The 12,395-nt window shown below is 45.7% G+C and overlaps 1 protein-coding gene across 1 annotated transcript in view; it reads right to left on the bottom strand.

Moving 5' to 3' along the window:
* The window catches only part of EDEM3 (ER degradation enhancing alpha-mannosidase like protein 3), a 501,369-nt gene that overhangs the window by 161,878 nt on the left and 327,096 nt on the right, over positions 1-12,395 (bottom strand). The window contains exon 13 of the mRNA XM_078641446.1: positions 6,772-6,896. Within this exon, the coding sequence (XP_078497572.1) occupies positions 6,772-6,896 (125 nt within the window). The remainder of the gene's footprint in view (positions 1-6,771; positions 6,897-12,395) is intronic.

Below are 12,395 nucleotides of genomic sequence, written 5' to 3'. Positions count from 1 at the left end.
TGTAATGGGACTTTGCTTTGGGACAGGAAAAAGTGGAGTATGGGAAGGAAAGGAACCATGAAAGTGTCTATGTTAAAAATAAACCCTTAACACTTGGAAAAGCAATAGGTCTGGCTTGAATGTGGTAATGCATACAAACAGGCATATGTAGAAGCACTATGCAAGAACCTTCTCTGCCAATGTATCTCACTAATAAAGCACAACTGCCACCTAACAGTTATCCTGGTGTTATTTCAATTACTGGTGGGAAAGAAGCTCCAAACAGTGCAACAGTACTCAACAATATAATGCAGAGTTAAAGAAGCCACGGGAGAAGCCCTAATGTTTAGGGAAAAGCCATGTTGCAGCGTACTAGATCAACTGAGAATCGCAGGTCGTCTGGGAGTTGATTCAATAGCAGAGCTGCGTCGAATCATAAAGGCTCGTCCCCCTGGTCTGGGTTTTCTAAACCTGGCCACCTTAGCTGAAGAGGAGCGTAAGCTTCTAATCAAAAGATTGCCATTTTAGTCTCTTCTGCAGGTGGACCAGACCAAACTTATGAAGAGATTTAAAAGCAATACAAAGAGACTTGGACTTTCTTTGTATTAGTGGTAGCAAATGTAAATCTTTCAGAGACAGGAATAGCAAGAATCTTCTTGGCCTGTTCAGGGCCAGTTTGGCGGCTGCTTAAACTCTCTGAAGCCACTTATTAGGTAGGCCGCAGCTCCAAGATATAGGGCATTATGGTAGTCCAGTGTTCTTGGGATCACAATGTGTACCACCAAGGCTCTAGAAGGAATGGGCAGCAGAGGAACTGCTCTGATTAAGGAGAAACGGGTCCCTGCCATCTTGTTTACACAAGATTCTAAGCTTCCTGTCAAACACTTCCCACTGCTTTCTTTAATACAGTTGCCACCTAGGCAATGCTACACACCACCCTCTCTCTTAACATACAAACCACTGTTCAATACAAAATGTTGATACACAAAAGAACATTGTAGATTTTTGTAGTAGTAAAGGTGACAGTGGGTGTAATTGGTTTTGGCTCGATATTTAGTAGTAATAGTAATGATGGCAGTAGTAGATATAATAGTGAGGCACTACATTGTCAAGGTGTCTTAAGTTATAAAGTAGCACTGTAGAACCTTTTCATAGTGATTTCCAGGTAAGGCCGATGGCAAGCAGTCTGCATACAAAATCGATTGCCCAGTGTGCGTATTAGAAGAGCTGCCAGGCTTTGAAGCAAAAAAATAAATATATGTTTCTTTTTTTTTTTTGGCAGGAGCTAGACAAACAGGTCACTGGAACTGGTGCACGCAGACGAGGCAGAACAGAAGTCAAGACCACTACGAGCTGCAGTAAAACACTCACAAGAAGGCAGAGCAGAAGCCTAAATACCATGAGCCTGTGTAACAAAGGGTGGGGGAACAAATGGCTAGTCAGAGTGTAACTTCTCTGAAATCCACTGTATGATCTCTAACCAGAACTTAAACATAGTTTAAAAAGAAAAAGAAACAAGACACCCTGAATACGAACGCTATGGGGGACAGTTCGACTCAACCCGCAACGCCTACAGCACCACTCAACCCGCAATGCCTACAGCACCACTCAACCCGCAACGCCTTCAGCACCACTCAACTCGCAACGCCTACAGCACCACTCAACCCACAACGCCTTCAGCACCACTCAACCCGCAACGCCTACAGCACCACTCAACCCGCAACGCCTACAGCACCACTCAAACCGCAACGCCTACAGCACCACTCAACCCGCAATGCCTACAACACCACTCAATCCCCACAGAGTCTAGCACCACTCAATCCCCACCGCGTACAGCACCACTCAATCCCCACCGCCTACAGCACCACTCAATTCCCACCGTGTACAGCACCACTCAATTCCCACCGCGTACAGCACCACTCAATCCCCACCGCGTACAGCACCACTCAATCCCCACCGCGTACAGCACCACTCAATCCCCACCGCGTACAGCACCACTCAATCCCCACCGCGGGAGGGGGCTGCACATTAAGTGACGCACTGCCCGCTGACAGTCGAGGTGTGCAGTGGTTGTCTTCTACTGGTGGTTTGGGGTCTTTGGCAGTAGATTGAGTGCACCCCAAGGCACCAGTAAAGTGTTTTATGGAAGTGGTTTCGCTTCCTGTGGCAGACCTACGCTTCCTGTTGCCTCCTCTGGGTGACTTGTTTTCTTTTGACAGCCAGGGCTGCAGGTGAAGTGACAGCTTCCCTCGGGCAGTCGAGAAGTTCAGTGGTTGTTCGCTCTCGGTGATGCTGTGAAGACTCCAGTAGTTGTTTCTTCCGAGTAAACGTCTTTGACAGTTCCCCAGAAAGCCTGGTGCTGCAGAGGGTGTCCCCAGGCCGAACCCTGGCAGACAAGGGTTCAAGTGGTTGTCTTTGGAGAGATGTAGTATCTTTATTTCTCACACGGAGTACTCAAGATCTAGATGTCACGGTATGAGGCTGGAAGGAGAAGCCTGGAATAATTAATGCTATAAAATATATTTGATTGCAGTGCAATAATATGGATCAGCTTCACAGCATGAAAATGAAGCAATACACAGGGCGCCTGTAACACACGCACAATGCAACGGAACTAAGGAGACAGGATAGAGCAGGAGACCCCGTTGGGTCATTCTTTCAAGAACAACAGGTAAAGCGTGGACGGACATGTCTCCTCTTGAGGCCGTCAGAAACCAATCCCTGGCTGCTAGTAAGTCAGCTATACATTACTTCCTTGCAGATAACAATGGTGGCTGCCAGTGTGTGGGTTCTTTGACATATTTTCCAGAGCTCTGCTGCAAACAAACACATTTAGTGGTTGCATCCAACCAGATAAAACTGAAACATTCTTGCGGAGCAAGCTCATTGGGTTTAGAGCCTGCTGCAGAGATCTACGTGTAATGTATAACTGTATCCTATGCTAAAATCAGAAGCCTCCATACCTTTAAGGATGTTTAAAGGAGGCCAAACTCTACGTCACCCAGAATAACATTCTCAGGAGACTGCGTAGATTCATCACAAGACAAGATTTGAGATCCGTGGCCCACGTCAAAGATTTTGGGAGGACGCAGAGAATCAACATGTTTTTGCTAGAGACTTTTCTTGAAAAAAATCTTTTTCTATAAACTTCAGCAAAAAAAAAGTAAGTAAGCAGATTTTTCATCCATTACTTAAAAAAAATCTCTAACTTTGCGAAATAGGTAGTTTTAAAAAACAAACCTAGATACAGAAGTTAGCCTTACAAACTTCACACGAGCCATAGCGCAGATGAGTTGTCCACTGAGTATTACCCAACTCGTCAGTGAAGGCAACAGGGGTCCTTCACCCAGTAGGGGCCACATTTTAGGAAAGGTGGTCACACACCACGTGCCATCTTACTGACGACACATATGCTGTTCCAGCAGGGTATCTGTTAATGGGGGTCTGTCCTGCAAAATCATGAACTCCGGATTGGCCCTGGTCATGTTCCCTTTGCATATCATGCGTACTCGCCTTGGAACTTGGAACCTCCTTCTCCAGGATATTGGGCGTGTGCGCTAAATGTGGGACTAAAACAAAAGAGGTAACATTTCTTAATCTTCCATAATCCATCTCTTGTCTTCTAAGGTTAACTGCTGTTGCTCTCTTGTGCTCTTCGCCTAGAAGTGATGCGTTGGCGGCATTACACGTCACCGATATATAAATACAGGACGGTCCCTGCTTGTTAAACTATATGTTTACCTTACATACCAACACTTAATCAAGACCAGTGGGTGGTAAACTATAATCGCGGGCTCGTAGTTCCAACTCAAAGGCCGCTATATTGTATTACATTATATTGCAACATTTATATAGCGCTTACAGCCCCTACATGAGGCACTGAAGCGCTTGCTAGCATGGCAGCATGCTACACGCTGTAGGTTTGTGGTCGGTAGTGAGTTGTCTTTGTTTTGATCCTGTGTGGGAAGTACTCCATGTCGGGCGGGGTGGCCATCAAGACGGGGGTATCATGTTATGAAACGCCGCGCTTAGAAGTGTGATGGATGAATAAGTGTATGAGAGAGACATGGTCGACTCTAAGGCAGTACATACTTTAAACATGGACTTTGGCTGCTAAAGACAGACATCTCTCAAAGATGCACAGCAATCACAGACATGTATCATTCCACCTCAAGCCTCAAAGCGGATGAAGAGCAACAAAATGGGAAAAAATGTCACTGAAATGAAAGGGCTTGGCACGCATTCTATACAAAGCTCCTTTTTACCTTCGGAGATTCCAAAACTCAGTATAAGATGAAATGTGGAGACAGGGGTCGGTTTTCTGAAAATAAACCGGGCTAGCCATCTGCCCCTCCCCCACACTGCATGGCTGTATGGGGAGCCGGGGTTTCCTCTCCTCCCAGCTCACATGAAGGAGGGATGGGGCGTGTGACCCTGAAAGCCTCGTCCAAGGCGATGACGTCACACGCTCCAGCTATCTCGAGGGGGAGGCAGAGATAAGAATTGTGAATTATTTCCAGACGTCTTATCCATGGGAACGGAAGAGGCCCCGTAGGGTACCGATTGCATTTGTAGTCGAAATCTTCACAAAGCATGCCCTCACCTTCACGTTTAGCAGCGCTGCTTAGCACCGGTCTGGCCCGTAAGACAAGAAAAATTAGAGTTTGCGAGCCGTGCCCGAAGATAAGAAAGATGTGGCTCAGCAAACATCAGAGCAGACCCTTTAAGGCGAGCACAGGGATGCTCAGGGTGAGAGACCGTACGTGGCTCAGGAGATAGAGCTGACAACTTGAGAGCTGGGGATCCGATCGGGAAAACAAAGCTGCGAGTGGTGCGCGCGCCTTTCCTGACATATGCTTTCAATTATCGCGCCTGTGTCTGGGCAGAATAATTGAAAGCATATGTCAGGAAATGCGCGTAACAGACACCAATAGGCGAGGGGCAGAGCTATGCGCTAGCCTCTGACCTATGGTATGCTCGCTTTAAAACAAAAACACACGCAAAGGCCAATAGGAGACCGGAAAGGAAAAAAGAATTTCAAGGTCCATTTTCAAAATGCGTACAAAAGGATTCCGGCTGTGCGAACACTGTTGCGCAGTGTACCGCTAGGCCGAGACCTAAAAAGGGTGATTCCAACTTCCCCACAGTAGCTGCAACCACTACACCCTCTGGGTTAACCCACTGCAATCAACCTTTTCTACTTTCAGTAGAAAATAGCTTGCAGAACCCAGAAATCAGACTACTGTTCTGAAATGTTTCCAGTTTGTTAACTAAACCAATTTGCATTAATTTATGACAGCACTTTGATATCCAGTTAGAACAATTCTTGGCATAAAATTGGATCTTTTAGATCTGAAGAAAAGTATAATCTCAACAGTGCTTAAATACCCATTCTGGCCACGGTGTAGCTGCTGACCTGTAGAGCCCACAGTCTCTCCAATCAATATTCTATTGTAGTGCTTTTATAGTGCGTCGCGATGCTCTCAGAAGTGAAAAGGCTGCAATGTGCATTTTGATTTTTGGTTGAGCAGCGTGTTCACTGCACATTGACCTGTATGGGAGGAGCACTACTGAAAGGGTGTTTGGATCGTGGTGCATGGCTATTGAGTACTGCAACTGGAGGGAGTTCCAAGCTCCAAATGGGGAACAATTCACACTGATCCCCAAGTAAGACCGGTTTCTTTAGGTGATCTGGAACTGTCCTGTATATCAATCTCTTATTGAGTACCAGAGAAGTGGATTTTGTCAGATCCCAGAGACCACATTCAGCATGTTAGACTACAAGGACTGAGTGGAACAGACAGAAGGGGTGTGCCGGTACTGGCACTCTAGTCTCAGCTTCACGCTAGTGTCACCTTCCTTCTTTACAATCCAGATATTCATGTCTTCCACAATTCCATAAAAGAAGTCTGTCTTACAAACCGCCTGTGTCCGCCCCTTCCTTATAAGGATCCCCAATGATGGTCCCCAGGAGGCAGTGAGGTCAATGTGGGACTCTGTATGTGAAAGAGAGGGTCAAGATGTTCTTACCAGTGGAGAAGTACTATGGTACTGTGGAACTGGCACAGCTGTTGCTGTAGTTGATAAAGGTGCTATCAGTGACTGGAAAGGAAGGGTAACAGAATTAGTAGGAAAAATACTTTAAAACTCTCTCTCAAAGGCACTGAGACCATGAGCTCTGAAATAATCTAACCTATTGTCTGTACCATTGAGAATTCTGACTGTTCTCAAGGGCAAGCAGCAGAGGCCAGACTGAGGGCGCACGGTCACATAAGAATCACACGAAGGGGTATCTGCAGCGAAGATCAATTGAAGCCCAGTGTTTCATCATGGGGTAGCTTACAAATTAGGCCAGTTGACCAATGGAGCCAGCAAGGTAGTCAGTAATGAAGAACTCCTCTTCCATTTCATCAGACTGTTCAGTTAGTACGTTGTCTTGAACCACTTGAAATGCCGATCAATAGATATAGACAAGGAGATTTCATATTGATGCCACAAAACCATTGCCAATGAGTTACAAGTATAAATGAAAGAAGAACTTTATAACTTGTTTTTTCATTGCGTATTGAGTGAACATCAGGCAGTATATGCTGCTAAAAATGAAATAAAGAAATGACAAGTGGAAAAACCCCAATCCCCTTAAATCTATCACAGTGAAGAGAAATTTTGATTAACATGAATGAACAAATGTTAATTCAAAACAGTATTCCAACTGAGGCCAAAACAAAAACAGAATCTGGTGGCTGAACCGGTCAAAGTGCTGTAAGGCAGGTAAAGATGTGTGGTACTTGCCTGTCCTCATGACTTCCAGTGCGAACATCCTTGACAGCGGCAAAACCACAGGGAACACGGGCATACTTGTTCAAATTGTCAATTAGGGTCTTCCCTACTTCCAAATAGTAAGGATCACCTGTAGCCTGTTCCAGACAAAGAATATGTTTAATAAGCAACGATTAGGTAGTTAAAAGAAAGAAAAAAAATCACACTAGAGAGATTCATCGAAGAGTGTCCTCCCGGTTTACATCTTGACAAAAATGTTCAGCTTGAAATAACTAATAGGAAGCACAGTATGGTGACAAGATTCACTTTCAAGCTTAGTAATAGAACAGTTCTATATTGTGTGCATGAGATAACCATGCTCTTTGTATATGGACAACTGTTCAGATTAGTTTGCATTCTCACCTCGATGTTATGGCAACTGTGCTCATGATGTCCCCCAATAACATACATATATATATCCATGTTCATTTTCTAAACATTAATGCTTGGTTCTAATCCTGACCTAGGGACGCATGAATAAAATGTGTCCTGTACCTTTGAGCCAGTTCAAATTTACACACCCCAGCACACACGCTCTACTTCCCACATCACTCCGTGCTCATTAGAAAGGTATTTATCATACCTCTGAAAACATCCTTGAGCTCAATCTTCAGTAAGAGAGTTGTAGCCCGCACTGTGACTATGCATCACGGTGCGAGGAGGATTCCAATGATGAAGCATGCCACCTTTGATGTGTGAGGTAATTCGTCCTTTAAAGAGAATACCCCATATCAGCTAGGCACACCAACTCACACTTCTTTCCATTAATCTATTCAGAACCAGATATATGTTTTTGTTTTGTTATGAGTATTTCGGGATCCAACTCCTGCTGGTCTATAAACTTCCTCTGGCGCTTATTTTGTGGTTTGAATGGGTCTGTAAACTACATGGCGCAATGATAGGCACCACACGGTTTAAACCCGGTCTTCCTTGAAGACATTCCTCAACACACTAGGAAGAAAAATTTCCTCAAAAAAGACCAGACAAAACCTCGAAAAAAGACTATCAAATACCAACAGAGGGGTAGCTCTCTCTCTGGATCAGCGCTAACTGGCACATAAACATAAGAACTGACATCCGCGCGCTTCGGTGCGGTCTATATAGGTGATGCGGACGTCACTTCAGGTGTGGCCAACACCGCCACCTACCTGCGCACAGGGGTAGTGAACAAGCAAAAATATTTTGGGTTCCTGTCTGATGCCTGGGAAATTCAAAGGTAAGGAATCTGCGGCTAGATGTCTATCAAATTAAATGTAATGTCGGTTGATAAAAGAATGGTTTAAAAAATAATGGCAAAACTAAAAGTCGAGACATCCCCTTACTAAAAAATCACTGTGAAGTCAGCAGCAAAGCAAATGCAGTAACAAAGGCAGTTACTATATGTTCCTGTGAAGTCTGCCGGTTATTTGTTTTCACAAAAGTTACTACCCATTTGTGAATCCTGCATCTTTGGTTTATTCTCCACAGTAAATAAGGGCCTTTGAGGCCTCTGTAAAGCCGCAGGTGACACCTGGAGTTAGGTTGTTCTCATCTTGCAATCACATAGCCCCAGTATTTTTTTAAAGCCCTTGTAATGCTTGACAAATCAGATATTTTCAAGTCCTTCCAGCCAATCATACTGCAGAGGATGAGGACCTGTTTGTGATTCTTGAACCTTGCTGCGGCCTACAGCACATTAAATGTTAAAGCCAATCACATTTTTGATTTTTCACTCAGCTTTTGGTTCTGAAACTGATTTGTGAGACCAACATCCACTGTAGAGCGATTCTATTTTAATATTTCATAAACTTCTGTATAGAAACCGGTATAGACTTTGAAGCTGTAACAAGCACAGACAACATGCTAGTTTAGTACAAATCATATGAGTAGTTATGTTTGCAGTAGGTTTCAGCCAACATTTCTAAGGGAAATCTGACTGGGAAAAAGAGGTTTTAGGAGCCCCCCCCCTAGAACTTGTCCTCTCCTTAACCAATCTAAATGGAATACGTGAAGGAAACTTCTTTTTTTTTCGTAAAGAATATTTCAAACAGATTAGAGACAATGGGCCAAAAAAATCCTTAAAAACATTGTCACTCGGAGGAGCCAAGCTCGCGAGCGTAATGGTCGCCTTTTAGCTCGGCTCCCGCAGCCCTCCGGCCTGATCGTATATCCTGTATCATATCCTGTCCGGAGACGACACATTATCGGAGAATTGGAGACAGTGCACCTCGCTTGTACTCCCCGTTTGGCCCGGAGGTTTCGACGTGCAGCGGTTCCGAAGTTGTGCCCTCCGCAAGACCGGGGCCTCCGTGGAACCTGGACCAGGACTTAGCCTGTGGGATCCGACGACTGTCGGCCCCGGTCGAGAGAGTGAACCAATGATGAGAGCCGTTGTGCGAACATCCCGGCGATCCTGATCCGGGCCCGCCCTGGTGGCCGCGAGGCTGAGATGGGTGAGATGTGCCGGGGACTGATTCTGTGAAGGGGTTCCCCCCCGCCGCTGCTGTGTCCGGCGGCCCTGGACCTCGGTGCCCGGACTCTGCTTGTTTGGGGCGCCGGTGCTGGCGTAGGCGGAGACCCGCATTGGGCGGACATCCTTTCTGCACCAAGGCTGCCATTGCTGGGAACCCCCCGGAGCTCTGTAAAGTCCTACATTTTTGAACTGTTTTTTGAGAGTCGCGGAAGGTGGCGACTGGGCCGACTTCGCGAAATGGCGGACGACCCTCTGAAACTTGTATCGCCTCGTGGCGGCGGGCTTGGGTTGCCTGATTGCGCGGGGGTCCGGTCTTGTGAGCGTGAGCTTACAGTCGGAGATATCCTGGAAGCTCTGAGATCCCTGCACGCATCCCTGGCCCCCGATGTCCCTGTGAGCCCGCCACGATCTGCCGCCATTTTGAGCAACCGTTTCTTCTTGCCCCCCTCTTGTTTCAGAGACTCCATTGCCTCGCCCCCCTCGACTGCTGCAAGTGTTGCTGCCGCTGCTCGAAGATCATTTTGTGTGCCAGTGACTTTGGAGCTCCCCGCTTTTCGAGGTTCGGATCCCGGAGACTTGGACATTGGGCCGCGGCCCTGTTCGGCTCGGATGCCTAGAAATATTGATGGACTGCCGCCTGCACTTGCATCGCTGGCTACGCATTTGTCTATTACAGAGAACCCCTCGCTCTCCCAAACGGCGAACCTGAACTCCTGTTCTTCATCACCCGTGCTGCGATTGCTGATGCATTTAAACTCTCTACTCGGACTTTTGCTCACTTGCGGACCGATTGACCCCCCTTGTCTACATGGCAGTCATAATTTTTTTCGATGGTGTGCTGGTCTTGTATTGTGTAGCTAATTTTACATTGTCATGTGGTGGGTGGGATTGGTGGTTCGGAAGGGATGGGGGTGATATGTACGACTCCTGGTGGATTATTGGTGTTCGACTTCGTGGCGCAGTTGTTTGTACCCATAGCGCGGTGGGAGGTCCCCTTCTCTGTAAGTTTTATGGTGCTTGAAATGGTGTCGTCCTGGTCTGTTTTTTGCTGCGATTGTCTGGTTGGGCGGAGGGCTGCGGCCGACTGTATTGATTTCTGTTCTCATGCTCCTCCCTCATGTTTTCTTTATTTCGGTTTCTGTTTCTTTTTGTCTCGTTCTTCTTTCTTTCTTTTCTTGCTATGTTTCGGGTTCTGGTTTAGGGCGACAGGCACGCTGTCTGAAGGGTAGGCCATAGCCTTCTACAGGGGTGCAGGGTGGGATGGGTGGGTTGGGTTCTATTTGTTGTTTGTTTTATAGTTCTATGGCCCTTTTGTATCTCTTTATAGTAATGCCGCGTCTGTCCTTGCCTCCCGTGGTATGTTCGGGGTGGGGTGTGTAGCGTCGTTGATCCTCCTTTTATGGGTCGGTTGCTTTTAATCTCGATTGCTGTACCCTCCTTGTTGCTGATACTCCTGTTTTCTCCTGTACCCTCGCCACGGGACGCCTGTTTCGGCGTGGTCTTCTTTCTTTCGTTTTTGTATATCATTTCCTTTTCTCATTTTTCCGCCTTGTCCTTCTCCCCTTCCCCTCCTTCCCCCCTTTCCCTCGCCCCCCCCCCTTTTCCTAGAGGTCACTATGACGGGTTAGTTTTTGATGTAATGTATATCCGATCCCTCTGTTCTGGCTCGGCTGTGATGTTGGGTGGTGGGCATGTAAAGATTATAATGATCACATGTCGATTGTGTTTGAATTATCCCTATCTCCCTGTGTGTATTGTGTTGCCTCTCCTGTATTACGGCCCCGTGCCCCCTTATTGTCGCTGAGGATGGTTTTGGGACTTCGGACTCCTCTATATCGAAAGTGAGCCTCTCGTACCCCTTATCCCCATATTATAAAATTAACCTTCTTTGCTCCTGTTTCTTGGCCGTCTGGTTCCTATGTGTTTTCTCTCTTTTTACGATGGTATTGCCTCTGCTTCTTGCTGATTGTATCTGTAATGTTTGCCTTAGAATCTCTGACCGCTTTGCATATTGAGGCCAGCCGATTTGGTTGTAGGCCTAGACTTGTGTATCCTTTTGATGCTAATAAAGGTTTTACAAAAAAAAACAACAAAAAAACAAACATTGTCACTCACTACATAATATAATTTGTGAGAAATGTCAGTATTATGGACCAAAACCTACAAACTACTGAGACATACTCGAACAAATTTACTGACCGAACCTAAAGCCCCCATAGCTGATGCACTCTTCCTGACCACACAGTCACACACTTCCATCTGTGTGCCATGCAGACATTCTGCTTATTTGTCCTTCTTTCGTAAAAATTATACCCCCAGCCATTCTTGGTTTATTCTCATTTAAGTGTCTTGCAATATTTATAAACACCATTTTTTGTGGTAGACCTTGATCTTCAGCTTGTATGAAGTAATGAACTTTCCTGCACTATCGGAGTTTGCGGAGATTTGTTAACTACGCATTCCATTAAAACCACGGAATTCAGGCAAAAACTCCGTTCCTCCACGTAGCGGGGTCAGCTACTAAACTGCACGCACAAATGCTTCGATAAAGCAACTTTACATGCTAAAAAGCATATAACCAATTCACAAAAGTGAACTTTGGAAATGAAAAATATCAGGCAATGAGAGAGGTGATGATTTTGGGGTCCCCCCTAACCTAGGGGGAGGACCAACCAGATGCCTTGAACACAGAGCACATCATGCTGAACAATTCAGTGATGGCTCCATCCTCTTAGGACCACCCTAAGCACAGTTATGGGCAAAAATACAATCCCAACCAAAGGCCCTGCAAAGCATTATGGGACAAGATTAGCAGAGTAAATATTATAGTATCTAATATCAAAATAATTCTACAAAGAGCTGCAGTTCAACTAGTCGTTACTAGGTGTCCCTCACAAGTCAAATGCAAAAAACATTTGAAAGCTAGGATACAATGATAGATTAATCAGCATTTAAGACTGGAAATAATAGTATTTCTGGAAAATTGAGCCAATTTCAACACATCTTTCCAGTTCAAGCCCTACTGCATTGATTACCAATTGTCGGAATGACCAAATTTGAACATCTTCGCTTGGTTTCCAATCACTTGACAAACGCACAGATGTTCACCAGTTGCCAAATGGGTCAGCAAGTATCAGCCCACATA

This window comes from Lissotriton helveticus, chromosome 1_1 (genome assembly GCF_964261635.1).
Source record: "Lissotriton helveticus chromosome 1_1, aLisHel1.1, whole genome shotgun sequence".
Classification (NCBI taxonomy): domain Eukaryota; kingdom Metazoa; phylum Chordata; class Amphibia; order Caudata; family Salamandridae; genus Lissotriton; species Lissotriton helveticus.
Note: the sequence above shows the minus strand (reverse complement) of the source record. Positions and strands in the feature narration are given on the sequence as shown.